The sequence below is a fragment of the Amblyomma mixtum genome, chromosome 8 (genome assembly GCF_055824585.1).
Source record: "Amblyomma mixtum isolate Tamu chromosome 8, ASM5582458v1, whole genome shotgun sequence".
In the NCBI taxonomy this organism is placed as follows: domain Eukaryota; kingdom Metazoa; phylum Arthropoda; class Arachnida; order Ixodida; family Ixodidae; genus Amblyomma; species Amblyomma mixtum.
This window is the reverse complement of record NC_143019.1, coordinates 89,775,870-89,792,422: the sequence shown is the minus strand read 5'-3', so window position 1 is coordinate 89,792,422 and position 16,553 is coordinate 89,775,870. Positions and strand designations below refer to the sequence as shown.

Below are 16,553 nucleotides of genomic sequence, written 5' to 3'. Positions count from 1 at the left end.
TGCTTGGTAAGTGCGGATTCGCGTAGTGTTTCCTTGCATAATATGAGCACAACATAAAATCATCTTCCCTATGGGATGACATCAGTGGCACCCTTTAGGGGCATGCATACCCAAAGTAGCCATTCGACTATTTCTCACTTAACAATGTAGTATTTACGCGAAACAAAGTACATTTATTTGTTCACATAACAATGCAACCCTAGCATAGGTGAGATTAAAAGTCAATGAAGATTGTAAAGATTTCTAACAACTCATATATATTTTCTGATTTCAAACATTCTACTATTTTACTTAGCTTTTTTCCCGCACTCATACCTCCTCGGCATTTACCACCGTACCTTGGCAAATCCCCCCGCGTGGGTATGTGCCATTTTCATATGGTGAAGAAGAAGAAGAGCCGCGAGGATGCGGTCCTCGGCAGTAAAGAAGAAGAGATTGAGCGTGCCGGACTAAGCCTGAGAATTGTGCTCCGTCCAGAATTTGAGGATTTTTCTATATATTCAGTCCTCATGGCGGGAGAACAAGAGGTAGCCGCTGCGCCGACTCCGGCGCCTTGCCAGGCCGAGGAGGAGGCCCTGTACTGGGACCCGCGCTACCACAGCTACTTCTACGCGGGCGTCATGACTCCGCCCACGGGGCAGCTGTACGACTTCACCGGCACACCCATCGCGCACGCCACCGACACCCACACCTGGTCAGTCGTCGAGCTGGAGCAAGGGCAAGGCCCACTCGGACTCTCCTCCGGAATCTCTTCGTCCCGGCCGATACTAGTCGAGCGCGATGCACTGGTAAGCAAAGATCCATTCTCTATGGTTTCTTTTCTTGTTTAAAGTTGCTTAACTCCTGATTTCCCAAAGCTGAATGTCATCAGCGCGCTCCCGTTCCTTAGTGCGAGTGTCGAACACAGCACATGATACACCAGATTAATGCTGTAATCATCTTTGTGCGCTGTGTGTTTTCATGTTAATAACAGGTGTTCTTGTCGTGACTGCAAATGTGTGAGCACGACGCTCCATTTAAGTGTGGCTATAGCCATAGCAAAATGTAGCCACTGGATTAAAGCCGGAAAATTTTTTTCAGTCATTTGATAGTGATTTCACTTCCGCTTTCGCGGCGTACTGAGAAAATAAACAATGCAATGCCATCATAAAAACCTGAAGTGTTTCCCCCTCTCAATGACTAATATGTGTGTATTTATGGCTCCCTGATAACATCTCCATAGAACGTCTCAGTAGAGGCGGCCGCACTCAGTGCCGAGCTGTTTGGCTGTTTCACTGTTTGTTTCTTGCCACTCACTTCAAGCTTACTTTTAGTACACTGAATAGCAAGTGAAGAATAATTCGAACGGAGCAAACCTTTTCAATTCCCTCCGAAGGGTAACTGGAAATATGAAACCTTTTATGCAGGGTCAGCGCAAGCGGCCAAAGAGGAAACGCAGCATCTCCTGGAGTCGCTTGGGGCACGAGCCCAAGGTCGCAGCTTCGCAAGATGGCGCCGAGAAAAGCAAGATCCCCGTTTTCTGCAGGGTGCAGAGCATCATGTGCTGCGCCGTTGTTCTCGTCATTGTATTCGTCGTGCTGTTCTGGATGAATGCTTTCACCGAAGAGGAAGAAAGCCCCATCGGTGACGCGCCAACCATCGATCAAGACCTCACCAGTGAAGGCGGCCTCTTGGAGAGGCCATTCGTACGGGAAGCCGTGTCTCCGCCTCCCCTGACAACTGCACGCCTCACGACGGGAGATGGAAGTCGGTTCCTGAGAGAGTATGGCAACGAATCATGGGCTGCAGTTGACTCACTTTCCTGAACGACGCTGCAGGCAGAAACATCGCAAAGCGTTGCAACTCAGTTCATTGTCTACCACGTCGCGGCCCAGCAGTTCGCGTGACAAAATATGGAAGCAAACTTTAAGAACAATTTCGTAACTTAGTAAGAAAGGAGCGCTCAGCTTTTTTAATAAAGCCCACGATTAGCTCTGTGACTATGTTCCTCCCGAAACATTGCTAATTTACATGTCGAGGGGCCGTGTCGGGCTCTTAAAAATCCTTATGTGTTCTGCAGTCTCTTGGCAGTGTTTCAGGCCGCTATTGTTAAAGTGTCCTGGCCGTGCCGCAGCAAACCATTCTGTATTTTGTATTTGAGGCCTTGGCTTGGTGATAAAGCGCACCGAGTAGCTTATACATTTCAGTGTTAGTCACTTGTAAGGTATCGGTAGTGCGTGCGGGGTCATTACTACCGCTAATTCTTTCTCAGTACCCCGCAGCTGCCGTCTTCAATGGACCCCCCCCCCCCTCGACGGGACGGGACGGGACGGTGGGGTGCGCTCGAAAGGAAGAATGACATTTCTTGGAAAGATGCGCGCGCGCGCGCGCGCAGGCGCCGGGCCGCTCGGGCGTACATCGCCCTTTGGGGCTGCTTCGCGTCGGCTGGGCAGGGGAGCGGTGAAAGCTATGTGGCTGAAGGGCCGCCACACGTCGACCCCCCCCCCCCCCCTTGTCTTATCCCCTCGTCTTAGCGGACACCAGATATGCGACACAAGCTCGCGACGAACGTCTCGTTCGAAAAGTATGCAGGATTCCTGAGAGGATTAAGCACTGCCGGACGGAACGGCGTCAGGGCGCCGTGACGAGGGGGCAAACGAGATGAGGAATAGCCGGCGACAGCGCGTCTAGCCGCGCGAGTAGCGAAGGCCCGAGTTGGGTGACGCTACGGGTATCGGTGAGGCGCCGACTAAACAGCCTTGGGAAGGCTAAGTCGCCTTGGAATGCAGGTCCGAGCTCGCAGTGTCAGCTACAGTGGTAGCTGCCCGCTTAAGCCCGATAATCCCGAATTCCGAGACGACGCCAAAGTCGAGGGTCATTGGGGAAACCGCCGTCACGTGCTCGCACGAGTGTGTTTTGTGTTTGTGTTTACTTTTATTTTGGAGGGAGAATGTTCTACCCCGCACATACTGGCACTGGCTGGCACGACTGTGCGTTTTTTTTTGTTTTTATGTTTTTTTTTTTGCAATGGAGAGGGTGTTTTGCCCTACGGAGGCTAGAGGGCTGGCCATGCTCTCGATGAGCCAATCGTATGAAGAGTGTAGCATGATTGGTGGCTACCAAATGTGGGCCGGGCCTCACGGGCTTTAAAATCGAGCCCCGGGGCGAGAAAAAGGGTTCTGGGCTAAGGTCAGGTGCTATGCATCTTCGGCTATGCCGAGTAGGGGCCTCCCCTAGTGTTAGCCAGTTCCACCTTTTTGTTGTTTGTCTTTTTGCTGCTTAATATGTCTCCAGTGCCTTAACTTGTATGTGATTGTAAATATCTGTACATAAATCTTCAAGTATTTCCTTTATCCCTGCACCGTAACTCATCTTGAGACCGTCTCTGACGGGGCACCCCTGGTGCGAAGAAAAGCTTCAGTCTTCCAGTTAAAGAAACCGTCTCTGGCGGGGCACCTCTGGTGCGAGGAAGGAAGATAAAGAACACGTGTGAAACTTTACTGGCGCAGTCGACAGGATCCTGCGGCGATCGGAAGACGGCGCAGGAAGAAGACTGAAGGCAAGGAAAAAGGCGACGACCAGGCAACAGGTCAGCTTTCGAGAAAGGACCTGCGGAGAGACGGCAACCAGGAGAAGCAGCGCGTCGAGTCGGAAACTCGACGGTCACCGGCGGGTCGAAGCAAGGCGACAGCAGCGGGCACAGAAACAACGGCGTGCAACAGCTCATCGCAGCGCGCAGTGAAAGTGTCGGTGGACTCCGACACCAGGAGGCTGGCAATGCGGATCGACGCATCGAAACCGTGAGTTTCCTTGGTTGCATTGTTCTCGTCCCTGTGCATGTGTTCGAGTTGGTAGGACAACAGACGGCGTTATGGAGGGTTATCCATGGCGACCCTCACTCGATGGGAGGTGCCAAGTAGAATTGGCGAAGGCGCGCGTGGCGTACTTTGAGGCCAAACTTGCAAAGGTAAATGGCGGAAAGACGCTGCATCGCGAGGAAAAACCTCAGGACGTTAAGTCCGTTTTGAAGGCGTTAGAGGCAAAGCGCCAGCAGCTAGAGCTCGAGCTGGCTGAGCTCAAGGGGGTTAGGAGGGCTAGTGAACTAGCCAGGGGAAACTACTCCGAGTCCAGACAGACTGCGCTGGAAGGCAAAGGCTTGTGCTCGTCGAGCACAAGTGAAGGAAGCAGCAGCCAGGTGGCTGTAAACAAGCAGCCGGCATGCGGGAACACCTCGTCGTTCGAAAAGGCCGAAAAAAAAGGCAGGAGGTGAGGGCGAGATTCCTGAGGGGCGCGAAAATATCGCAGCTTTTCCACCACTACACGCGGCTAGCAACGAAAAGGAGCAGCCAAATTCCCATGTTTCGGGGGCAGTCGAGACGAAGCTGTCCGACAACAAACAGGACCGCCATGAAATTCCCGCAGGCTCGATGGCGAAGGTTGTGACCTCCGACATATCAGAAGAACGAAAGAAAAACTGCCAGGCAGAAGAGAAAACTGAGTCAGCTTGTCGAGAAAGTGTAATCTCAGGCGAAGAATGCATCCTGAGGGAACGCAGCGCCACGGTATTGGAGGCGGTGATCTCGCACTGCGATGATCCAGCCGCCCAGGTTAGCTCTACTCCAGATGAGATCAGGAGCGACAATGCGAGCCCAGGAACGTTGGAATTGAGTTTGAAAATTCCAAAAACGCAGTCTCAAGCAAGCTGCGAAAAAGAGCAGTTCGTTCATCATGAAATGGCCAGCGATGACAGACGTCAGATTGGCGAGTTAAACGAAGGTACGGAGCCGGAAAGCCCCTATAAGGCAGGGAGCGGCAATTTCAGTGTTGGCTCGTGCAGGAACGGGCCAAATGGCTCCAAGCGAGGCGAAGTAGCCGAAGGCAGGGGCGTGGCTTTCAAATTGAAAGTCGCTGCCAGGAACAGTACGTTCCGTGCTGCGGTACGTCAGATTAGTTGTAGCAAAGCCGGCCGCACTAGTATGGTTAGACAGGGCAAGGGATGCGCTCCCTACGCAGCGCGAGTTTCGTACCGTCGCGCCGGAAAGAGCGGGCCCTCATGTGCGTCGTGTGGTAAGGGGTTTGGACCCATCGAAGACCGGGATGTATTTGATCCTGGAGGGCACCAGCTTCAGAGTTCTCGCCCCGTGGGGTCATCAGCCTAACGAGTTGAGTGACCGCCAGGCGTTGGCGTTAATCGGGTAGATTAACGCGTAGCGGCTCGGATACACACAGGGACGCTCGGTGCGACTAAGGAGGCTCACGTGGCCGCCTACGGACCCCATATCAGTGCTACTGAGTGCTCCAGTTGCGAGTGTCTGTGTGTATGTGTACTCGTTCGCGAGCAGGACGACGGTGTGCATGCAGGTGAACTGGGTATAGCCTATCAACTTGGACTCCGTTTTACGGTGCACAGCAAGCATGCCACCGGGTGTATTTGAGTATGCATTGTGCTTATGTTTTCTTGGTGCCCGTAAGCAATTTGCTTACGTTGTATTGGTGCCCGTGTGCATTATTTTGCTTTTAGTTTTGTTGATGCAACTGGTCCCAGCGCGACAGCTTGGACTTCGGCCAATGCGCTGGATTTAGATGTGTGAAACGCGCATTTGAATGTGTATGGTTTGTGTATGTTATGTCACCCGCAGTGTGGTTTCGTGACAGGCACCGATCCCTTTTGTTATAATTCTGAAAGTGCCATTTGAGCCCTTTTTAGAATCTTGGAAAGGGCGTGTGGTATCGGTAGTGCGTGCGGGGTCATTACTACCGCTAATTCTTTCTCAGTACCCCGCAGCTGCCGTCTTCAATGGACCCCCCCCCCCCCCCCCCCTCGACGGGACGGGACGGGACGGTGGGGTGCGCTCGAAAGGAAGAATGACATTTCTTGGAAAGATGCGCGCGCGCGCGCGCGCAGGCGCCGGGCCGCTCGGGCGTACATCGCCCTTTGGGGCTGCTTCGCGTCGGCTGGGCAGGGGAGCGGTGAAAGCTATGTGGCTGAAGGGCCGCCACACGTCGACCCCCCCCCCCCCCCTTGTCTTATCCCCTCGTCTTAGCGGACACCAGATATGCGACACAAGCTCGCGACGAACGTCTCGTTCGAAAAGTATGCAGGATTCCTGAGAGGATTAAGCACTGCCGGACGGAACGGCGTCAGGGCGCCGTGACGAGGGGGCAAACGAGATGAGGAATAGCCGGCGACAGCGCGTCTAGCCGCGCGAGTAGCGAAGGCCCGAGTTGGGTGACGCTACGGGTATCGGTGAGGCGCCGACTAAACAGCCTTGGGAAGGCTAAGTCGCCTTGGAATGCAGGTCCGAGCTCGCAGTGTCAGCTACAGTGGTAGCTGCCCGCTTAAGCCCGATAATCCCGAATTCCGAGACGACGCCAAAGTCGAGGGTCATTGGGGAAACCGCCGTCACGTGCTCGCACGAGTGTGTTTTGTGTTTGTGTTTACTTTTATTTTGGAGGGAGAATGTTCTACCCCGCATATACTGGCACTGGCTGGCACGACTGTGCGTTTTTTTGTTTTTATGTTTTTTTTTGCAATGGAGAGGGTGTTTTGCCCTACGGAGGCTAGAGGGCTGGCCATGCTCTCGATGAGCCAATCGTATGAAGAGTGTAGCATGATTGGTGGCTACCAAATGTGGGCCGGGCCTCACGGGCTTTAAAATCGAGCCCCGGGGCGAGAAAAAGGGTTCTGGGCTAAGGTCAGGTGCTATGCATCTTCGGCTATGCCGAGTAGGGGCCTCCCCTAGTGTTAGCCAGTTCCACCTTTTTGTTGTTTGTCTTTTTGCTGCTTAATATGTCTCCAGTGCCTTAACTTGTATGTGATTGTAAATATCTGTACATAAATCTTCAAGTATTTCCTTTATCCCTGCACCGTAACTCATCTTGAGACCGTCTCTGACGGGGCACCCCTGGTGCGAAGAAAAGCTTCAGTCTTCCAGTTAAAGAAACCGTCTCTGGCGGGGCACCTCTGGTGCGAGGAAGGAAGATAAAGAACACGTGTGAAACTTTACTTCACTTGTGATATGTCCGGACAGGGAAAGTGATATGTCTGGACAGGGAAACCTTGATTACTCTGAGGGTCTCCGAGGGTCGCACATTCGGATGAGATTAAGGAAGTTTCCGGGTGTAAGGTGGCGAAAGCTGACACAGGAATTATTTGGTGGTCAAAGAAAAGTACACCTTACAGTGACTGTATTTAGGCTGATGATGTCAGGACAGTATTTTATAGTATGGTACATTTATATCACCGGCGCTAAACCAGATTTGAGCGGAAACTCCCGTCGCGACTTAGGTGAAATATAATCTAAGCGTGACGTTTGCGATTACCGTTTCAGTGTTCAAATGCTAACGAATTGCGTGCCTGAGCCTATGTTACAGCGACATTTGTCTTCTTGGGCAAGTTGGTGTACCTTCAGAAACGTGTTGAGACGACACCTCGCTCATCGCTGAAGCAACGGGGAGTTGAGGAGGGCCTATGGGGATCTGGATCCATTGCACACCTTCATTCGCAAGAGTTACGGGGTCCCATGGCGAGGTTGGTCGCCGAAGTGTTTCGAGGAGGAAACGAAGGGCTGTTGTCTCGCATGTCATGCATCAGGCTGCTACAATGGGATAATATAATCAGAGGTTTATTCAATTCCTTCTCCAGGCTTCAGCGAACTTCACTGTCCTTTCTTGACATAAATGCCGGAAGCCATGCACTGTTCTCTCAGCGCGGTTTCCTAAGCACGGCTCCCTTGTGGTTTTCAGCGCGTTGTTGACGAACCTGCTACGCTGGAGCAAGAGTCGAGCGTAGCCAACCTCCTTCATTTCGGGCGCAGGTTACAGCGGCTAAAGTTTATCAGCATCCTTGGTTGCATATTCTCACTTCAAATTTGCCGCTATAGGAAGCTGTGGTGTGTGATTGATATTATTATGAGTGCGCTTAATTGTATTTGCTTCATTCGTTTATTCTAGCCCGCGCGTTCTTCTGCCGCATGTTGTTTAACTTTTGAACGTGCTCCGTGCATCTCTCCCATGTGGCTCGTTTCCGTGTGACCAGAAAATGGGTCATCATCATGGCACGCCAGTAGAACTTCCTTCGGCAAGGCCGCAAGTACCACGAGCAGATAAGCAGCTTCCGTCGGGTGGTAGTTTTTCTTACAGAACGCCATCGCACAAACAGAATGACGACAGTCCACGTGAGAAGATTCGCGGGGGTGACTGAGCGCTTCCTTCAAGAAGAAAATGGCCTACAGACTGTCTACTGGCTTCTTGTAGTCTGTATTGCCTTTGTATATATGTTAGCTTTTTTCTGTTCATTGTGTATAGACTATCTTGAAAAGACTCCGCTAAGTGTGTGGCCATAAAAATATAAAATGTATATACACAGTCTACAGGTTTTGTATACCCTATTGACTAGTCTATAGCGTTTGTCTGTAGCAAGTCTACAGACTTGCTACAGACTTGGGCAGTTTATATACTGTCTTAAGAAATATCTATAAGGGATAAAATCCTGCTAGGAGCCGTGACAACGTACAACATTTCGTTCCAGGTAAGTTTCCAACTGCTTCGTCTCCGTCTTTCTCGTTCAAATCAGTCCATGTTCTGCTTGCGCACGATAGTGCAACAACGCCTACCTGTTGCGAGGGGGCAATGCGTACTGTGACGACTTTAGTTACTTCAACAAGTACTCGCAATCAGATGACTGACTGCTGTTTTCTAGCGTGGGTTGCCATCAGGTAGAGACTGCTGCGACCACAGCACCAGTCGACGGTGATGACGGCGGCGAGGAGTTGCCTCGCGTGTATGCCTATGCAGCGTCAATGGTGCGCGATCTGCGCATTAAGAGTTGCGGTGTACGAGTTGCTGCGGGCCCAGGTTGTAAAATGTGCACGTTAGTAGAGTTTTTAAGGGGGATGACGTGACGCGCATTGCCGAGCGTAGTACAAAACGCTGTTAACTTCACATCACAAAATTTAGAATGTGATTGGAAGATATATGTGCCCGCACCGAACATACAATGAATCTGTTCAGGTCGCCGGGAAGGGGCGGCCGCGTTCACATTTATTGAAGCGAGCTGGAGAAAACGCGGTGGCAGCGTCCGACCGAGCCAATAGTCCGACAGTGTTCACTATCTCTCGTGCCGGCGCTGCCCCTTTAACTTCGGCACGCGGCCGGTGCGAACCATGCGCGTCGCTACACAGACTCACAAACTGATTCACAAGATTCACAAGAAGATTCACAAACAATTGTGTACTTAATTAAGATCTTAACCACACACCAGTGACACAAGTAGCAACACCGCGCTTAAGGCTTTCGCCTCACCGCACTTTAGGTCAACAAAGTGAGTCCCTGAATTTTTTCTGTTAAGCATGAAATGCTTTTATGCGCAGCATACTAGCCGCACAACCGAGCTCTTCCTTGCTGCGCCACGCGCGGCCGCGTAGCTACCACTTGACCTACATCGGCGCACCACTTGATATGACGTCACAACAGCTGTGAAAGCTGAGGCTCAACTCGTGCGCTCGCTTGCGGACGCGCAGCCTCCACCGGCGGCCTAACTCCCGCTCCTTCCGCTAGAGGCGCTGACGTCACAACAGCTGTGAAAGCTGGGGCTCAACTCGTGCGCTCGCTTGCGGACGCGCAGCCTCCGCCGGCGGTATGCTTCGCATCCTAGGCTTAACCATAAGCTAAGCCAGGCCATTTTTAGATTCCGTTGTCGGCAGTGTGGTGACGTCACGCCAAAACCGAGAGCCAACATCCGGGCACTGAGTTCCATTCATCCGGGCACTGCAACGAGAGCATCCGGGCACCGTACGAGATTTCACGAGGCTCTCTAAGCCCTCCTACGGGACCGGCATACAAGCGCCGGTAGCTTCGCGCCGAAAGGGTGGTGGCGTTCCTCCCTTCCTGGACGGTGCGGTTCGGGTGTCCACCGAGATGGCAGAGAATTACTGCGTAATTTCCTTTCGTCAAAAAGCGTCGCGTTCAAAGGGCAAGGCATCGCGCCGAACAGGTGGTGGCGTTCCGTGGACTGCCTGGCAGCGCTACAACACGCTGTCGCGTTCCACTCCTAAAGGCGAAGCTTACGCGTCATTCATTAGCAGTTAATTAGTATTTAGCCATTGATAAGTAATTAGTCACTCATTAGTAATTTTTCATTACTTCGTCCTCAATTATGCGTGACGTAATCCTGCGGTGACGTCACCAGTGTCACATAGGCAACGTGGTACAAATAACCGAGGAATGAAAACAACGATTACAAAGATGAAAGGCAAACAGAAACCGGATACAGCTGACGAGGCAGGGCGGAAGAGATTCCCCAGACACTCACAGGAAATGATTGCGTCCACATGGACCAATGCACAGTATGTGTGGTGTGGTGTGTTGAACACTAGACCCACTTCAAGATTTTGACTAGTACCATCAACAACCAATGTGTTATGCCCGTAAACATTTCATGCTTACTCTAATCTCGGTTACAGGAGAGGCAGATTTTTTTCTGAAGCTATCGGTTCTGACGTACAGCGGCGGCGTATATCCTCAGAGATTCCGGGCTACGCACAATGCCCCTGTGTATGAGAACATCAGTATCTTAATAAGTTGATCGCAAATGTGATGTAGCCGCCGCAAGGGAAGTGTTTCCCTCTTAACTGCTATATGGGGAGGGGTCCAAATTTTTAAAAAAAATTTGAATGTCGATCTCCTCGAAGAAGTAGACGCAAGCGTAAAATGCACAACAACAAATTCGTTGCGTATTCCGGGGCTTGTCATAGACGGTAGTAGCTGCGCTGGAGTAGCGTCACCGTCTGTATCGCAGCTGCTGAAGGCCGATTCACACGACGGTCCGTTCGCCCGCGGCCCGCGCACTACGTGTTCATGCGTCAGCACATTGAGAGGCGCGCTGGATGGATGGATGGATGGGTGGCGGCCGACAGCGCGCCTCTCAATGTGCTGACGCATGAACGCGTAGTGCGCGGGCCGCGGGCGAACAGACCGTCGTGTGAATCGGCCTTAAGCGTGCCTCGCTTCCAATGGCGGCGCTGGTCACGTGAGTTGCTAGAGGTGCTTTAAGGGGGGACGGGGCAAACAAATCGTGAGAAATGACAAAAACTTCGGTTTTTAACAATTCGAAGTGTCCATATTTTTGCGTTGTTTACGCTGTCATTAAGATGTGTAGCGCGAAACTGGCAGAAGATTCTAAAAGGAAACTGTTTTATCAAACAAGATGGTGCGTGCTGTATAACTTGAAACGGTAGAAAAATTCCCATCCTTTGGACCACGGTATCTTTGCGGGGCCGCAACCGACAGTGTCCTGGTCTCGGTGGGAAGCTCGTTGTTTCGCCCAGAAATCTCTTGCCTCAGCTCGCTCCCAAGTCAAGAAACGATGACACAAAAAAAGAAAGAGTTACAAGTCCTCCTCGTGTGACTTCCGCTTCTCAGCTTTGGTGTCCTCCATGGCTGCCTCACGCAACCGATGAATTATGCCTTGTCGATTGTCTCGATTTTTGTTTTTCTGATACAGCCATAAACTAGAACAGGTGCTATTTTTGGTTCAGACTTTTGTTACCATAGACCGGCATGCCTTTAAAAACAAACACAGAACAGGCGGTCGTTAGGGCCGCCATAAGCGAAAGTCGCCAAGAGCCAAGAATAGTAAACATACTTCTCTGCTGGCTGCTGCCAGTGACTGAATCGTGCGAGAGCAGCCGAGCTCTTCAGCCTCCGCTGAAGACGCATGCCAGTAGTACGCCATAGATGTTCAGCCAAATTCTTCTTGCTCTATTGCTAGCATGGAACAGGCGGTTACAGGCAGATGAAAATGGACGCCATCCGACGAAAGACAGAGCCAAGAAAAACCGCATTCAAAAGGACACAAAAGACAGTTACCGTGTTGCCATCGAGAGAATTACACGTTCTCGGTAACTTTGGATGCCTTTTTCTCAATATTGTTTTTCTCGACTGTAGCTCATTCAGTGCAACCGATTGCCTTGTTTCTACCTTCTTTCAAAGACAATGGAGATGACGCAACATGTAGATGCAGCTTCGTTCTCCAAAACAACGACATTGTCGGCGTCAGTCTAATACAAATTCTGAATTGTATACTAGCCTAAAAAATGCGCGGCTGCTAATACCTCTCCCACACGGGCACTAGAAACGCCTTAGAGAATCAGATCATTATTTTCAAAGCCGCACAGTGCGCATTGACATGACACAAGAGCCACTTCTTTGCCGCAAATTTTTTTGTAGGCTAAGCCGCATGTGCGAGAACTCTGAAGCCCAAAGGAGCACCTGCGACAAGCATCCATCTCAGCGCTATACAGCAAGCTAAAAGCAAAGAAGACAAAACTTAGCACGCGAACGAACTCGATGGCATCTTAAAACTATGAGAAGTCTGTCGGCACCTGTCTGTACCTATTCTTTTTACATGTATTTATAGTAGGCTACGATCTAAACATAATAAAAATCAGTATATGTAGCAGTAACAAGGAATTCCAGTGGTGGCCGGGCGATAAACAAAACCTGCATCGCCTGTCGATAGATGCTATTAGTATTTTTTTTTTTTGATGTGAAAGAAGTGTGACGAAAAAAATTCTAAGGTGAAGAAATGAATAAAATAGGCCACCTGTGCTTTGAAGCTCCCAGTTCTGCCTCTTTGTGCAACTAATTGGCGCGAAGGTCCAACGTCTGATCCGCCTTCGAGATGCACTGTGTAGCAGCATCACTGCTCCTTTGAGGTCATGCGCCTCTGGTGAAGAGAGATGCCTTGGGTGGAATACTCTGACGACTGCCGCGTGACAGGGCTCCAAAAGCGATGCTAAAAAATGCTTGGTAATTGCGGGTGCACGTAGTGTATCCGTATTTAATATTAGAGCCATATAAAAGCACCTCCTGTATTGGATGGCATTAGTGGTACCCTTTAGGGGCCGCCATGTTCATTGAAGTTATTCGATTATTTTTCACTTGAAAATGTAGTATTTACGCGAAGCGGATAACATTTATTTATTCACATAACCGTGCAACAATAGCATAGGTGAGATTAAAAGTGAATGAAGACTGTCAATTGAGTCGCGAGGATGCGGCCCTCGGCAGATGTGCCATTCAGCCCGAGGACATCATCATCATCAAAGAAGAAGAAGAGATTGTGCGTGCCGGTCTAAGCCTGAGAATTGTCTAAGCCTGGCCGTTTCCACCGCGGAGACGCATCGCGTTCGTGCGGCCGCACCGATCTTCACTGAGGAGGAAGCTGAGGAGACGGGGATCGGCTAAGTATTGGGTGGCTTGTCCTGTTTTTGTTTTTCCCCCTGCGCCTTTGCGCATTTTGTCTTGTGTAGATAACGCACGCAGTTCGCTTAACTGAGTTGATGTCTACGCAGTCTGCCGGCCGGGGGAGCTCCCCCTGGTCGGCTTCCCTATCGCCTAATGAGATGCCTCTGGAGGCTTTTCAACGCACAGGCGTCCGCAGCATTCCTGTGGCGCTGGTGCCGAAGGATGGTGGTGCCATCAAAATGTCCAACCCAGGGTCTGTTCGAGCTGCTCTCCAGGCAGCCACGTCCCTCTATGAGGAAATTTCTGAGGTGAGGCAGTTTGGACGCGGCGGGATACTGTGCCGTTCCCAAGACCTATCCTGCGTAAAGGATCTTCTAAACTGCGCATCCTTTGGATCTATTCCGGTTAACAGCTTTATTCCTTCCCATCTCGCCTGCACAAAAGGTCTAGTCCGTGGCGTCGACTCCTGTATGTCTCCGGTGGAGACCCTCGACCTTCTCTCAGCGGCAGGCGTTGTTGCTGTGTACAGATGTAGCCGGGAGGTGAATAATGTGCGTGTACCAACCGAATCAGTCATTGCCACTTTTGCTGGTACTTCCTGCCCGTCAGAAATTAAAGCATGGCCACTGATCTTCCGGGTCGATCCCCTTCCATCAAAGCCACTGCAATGTAACAACTGCTGGCGATATGGACATAGTGCTGGTGGTTGCAAGTCCACCTTGCGATGTTGCAATTGCGGCAATGACCATGCATCGACTGCATGCACCGAACAGGAGGTCAAGTGTTGCCTTTGCGGGGGTGATCACGCTGCAAATTCCCTGGATTGCCCTTCTCGGGCTCAGGAATCTCAAATTGTTGAGTTAATTGACCGCAAACGCTGTTCGCGGCGTGAAGCCATAATTGAAATTAAAGAAAGAGCGCACGGCTATGCGGGTGTGGCAGCCCGCTCGGGTGTCGCCCTCGATGCATCTGTCTCGCAGGCCATAGTGACTGCTGTAGAAGCCTCAATGACGAAAATGATTGAAAAGATTGTATCAACTGTCACAGAGAGCATCTCAAACGCTCTCGCTACGCAGATTACTCAGGCCATGCAATCTGCAATATCTTCACAGATGACACGTTTGCCATCGTTGCTTTCTCAACCTTCATTACCGGTCATATCACCACCCCAGGAACCAGTTAGTCCTGATGCTCCTATTATTAGCTCCGGCGTTTCGAATGATGTCCCAGTCACTCATGATGCAGAGATGATGGATACAGATACGCGAGTCCTCAAACGCAGTGGCTCCCATATGTCTAATCCGTCTTCTCCTCAAAATCCGAAATCAAAGAAACAACAGCTGGGCTCTAAGCCAAAGGAAAATATTTTGCAGCAGGCAGTTGCTGCTGCTCAGATTGCGCCACCATAGGGGTGTTACGAATACTCCAGTGGAACTGTCGATCGCTCATTTCAGCTTCAACAGATTTACTTTACCTTTCATCACAACTTAATCCAGACATAATCATTTTGCAAGAAACCTGGCTTTCACCTGAAAAACATTTCCATTTACAAAATTATTCCTCATTTCGCCAAGATCGCCAGTCAAGAGGAGGGGGGTTACTCATTCTGGTTTCTTCAAAATTTTGTCACAGGGCCAAAATTGTTTTCCAGTTCTCTTCTCTAGACTGTGAGATGATGGCTTTAGACTTTGTAATTCCTGGGTGCTATCCCTTCTCATTAGTTAATGCTTATTTTCCTAATGGTGTGCAGGATTCAAGGCCTCTAGATCTTCTACTAGTCAATTGCCAGAAGTCAGTTCTGTTGGCAGGCGACTTCAATTCGCACCATGTATCGTGGGGATATAAGACAGATCCCTGTGGCAAACGCCTTTGGGATTGGGTTACAGATAACAACCTTATGTGCATGAATTCAGGTTTGGCGACCTTTCTTCGGGCTCAAACCGTATCTGTATTAGATTTAACTTTCTCCAGCCCTTGTGTTCCTGTTCTGAATTGGTCGACAGTTGGTTGTGGTACATCTAGTGATCACATACCTATTATTTTTGAGGTTAACTGCCGCTTAACTCCAGCGTCTTCACAGTTGAGATCATATATTAATTATAACCAGTTCCAGGTTACTTTGCGCTCTTCTCTTGCGTCAGCGTTAAGTTCTGAAGACGATCATAATTCAAAAGACATTTGCTTGGCTATTGAGGAATGCCGCAAAAAGTCCGAATTCCTGGTGCGTACATCAAAAGGGACCAATTCAACAAGGTGGTGGAATGCAGACTGTACGCGAGACTACAGACGCAGAAAGGCTGCATGGAAGAAGCTCCTCCACAATCAGTGCCCGAAAAATTGGCATGATTATAAGTTTATTGCAGCCACTTTTAAACGCACGATTTCGCGAGCTAAAGACGATTATGAATCTGAGCGTTTCGATTTCCTCACGAAATCAGGAAACCGACGTGCACTTTTCAGATTTTTACACTCGCGGAAAAAGGTACCGGCCCCAGGTAATTTTCCCTCATGTGTCTTGACTCCGCAAGAAGCAACAGACACCATTCAAACCATTGCCAAAGGATTAGAGAAGCGTTTCTCGTCTGCACTACCTTTGCACTCCGTGTGTGTAGCGTCAGTGGATCAGATTAAGCTTGTCCCTCAGGTTACCCTCTCAGAACTTTCGCCTATAGTGCTGAGGTTACCATCAGCTGCTCCTGGACCTGATAGGGTAACTTCAAAAATGATAAAGATCCTCTTTGAGGAGTATCCTAACTCTTTATTACAGCTAGTAAATGATTCCATCAATCATGCTTGGATTCCTCCTGAATGGAAACTCGCCAAAGTGATTCCTTTACCTAAAAATAATGGCGGCGGCTATTCTCTGGAAAATATTAGACCTATTTCATTGACATCCAATGTGGTTAAATTAATTGAAAGGGTCTTGCTCCTACGTATTTCGGAGTTTGTGGATAGTGAAAATATCCTCAGTCACTGTCAAATCGGTTTCCGTCGAAAATGTTCAATATGGAATGCCCATGTTGACCTCGAAAGTCGAATCCTCCTTGCGCGGCGTCAAAAAATGCATGCTGCTTTGGTTACATTAGATGTAGCCAAAGCTTACGACAGTGTGGAACACACCATATTATTGCAAAGACTGCAGACTCTGCAGTTTCCACACTACATAATTGCTTGGCTCTCGGCGTTCCTAGATAAGAGGCAGTTTTATTGTACACTCCATGGTGTCAACTCTGGATTGTATAAACAAACTAGAGGTGTTCCTCAGGGGGCAATCCTTTCACCCATACTCTTCAACATTCTACTGAGCTCAATTCCCAGTCATCACG

The 16,553-nt window shown here is 50.1% G+C and overlaps 2 protein-coding genes across 2 annotated transcripts in view; one reads left to right on the top strand and one right to left on the bottom strand.

Moving 5' to 3' along the window:
- LOC149333448 (cytochrome P450 2U1-like) overlaps positions 1-16,553 on the bottom strand; it is a 447,818-nt gene that overhangs the window by 306,694 nt on the left and 124,571 nt on the right. The gene's annotated exons all lie outside the window — the stretch shown is intronic.
- LOC149333451 (uncharacterized) lies at positions 510-1,805 on the top strand. The gene is made up of 2 exons (XM_089556049.1): positions 510-788; positions 1,407-1,805. The coding sequence occupies exons 1-2, from the start codon at positions 510-512 to the stop codon at positions 1,803-1,805; spliced, it is 678 nt and encodes a 225-aa protein (XP_089412175.1).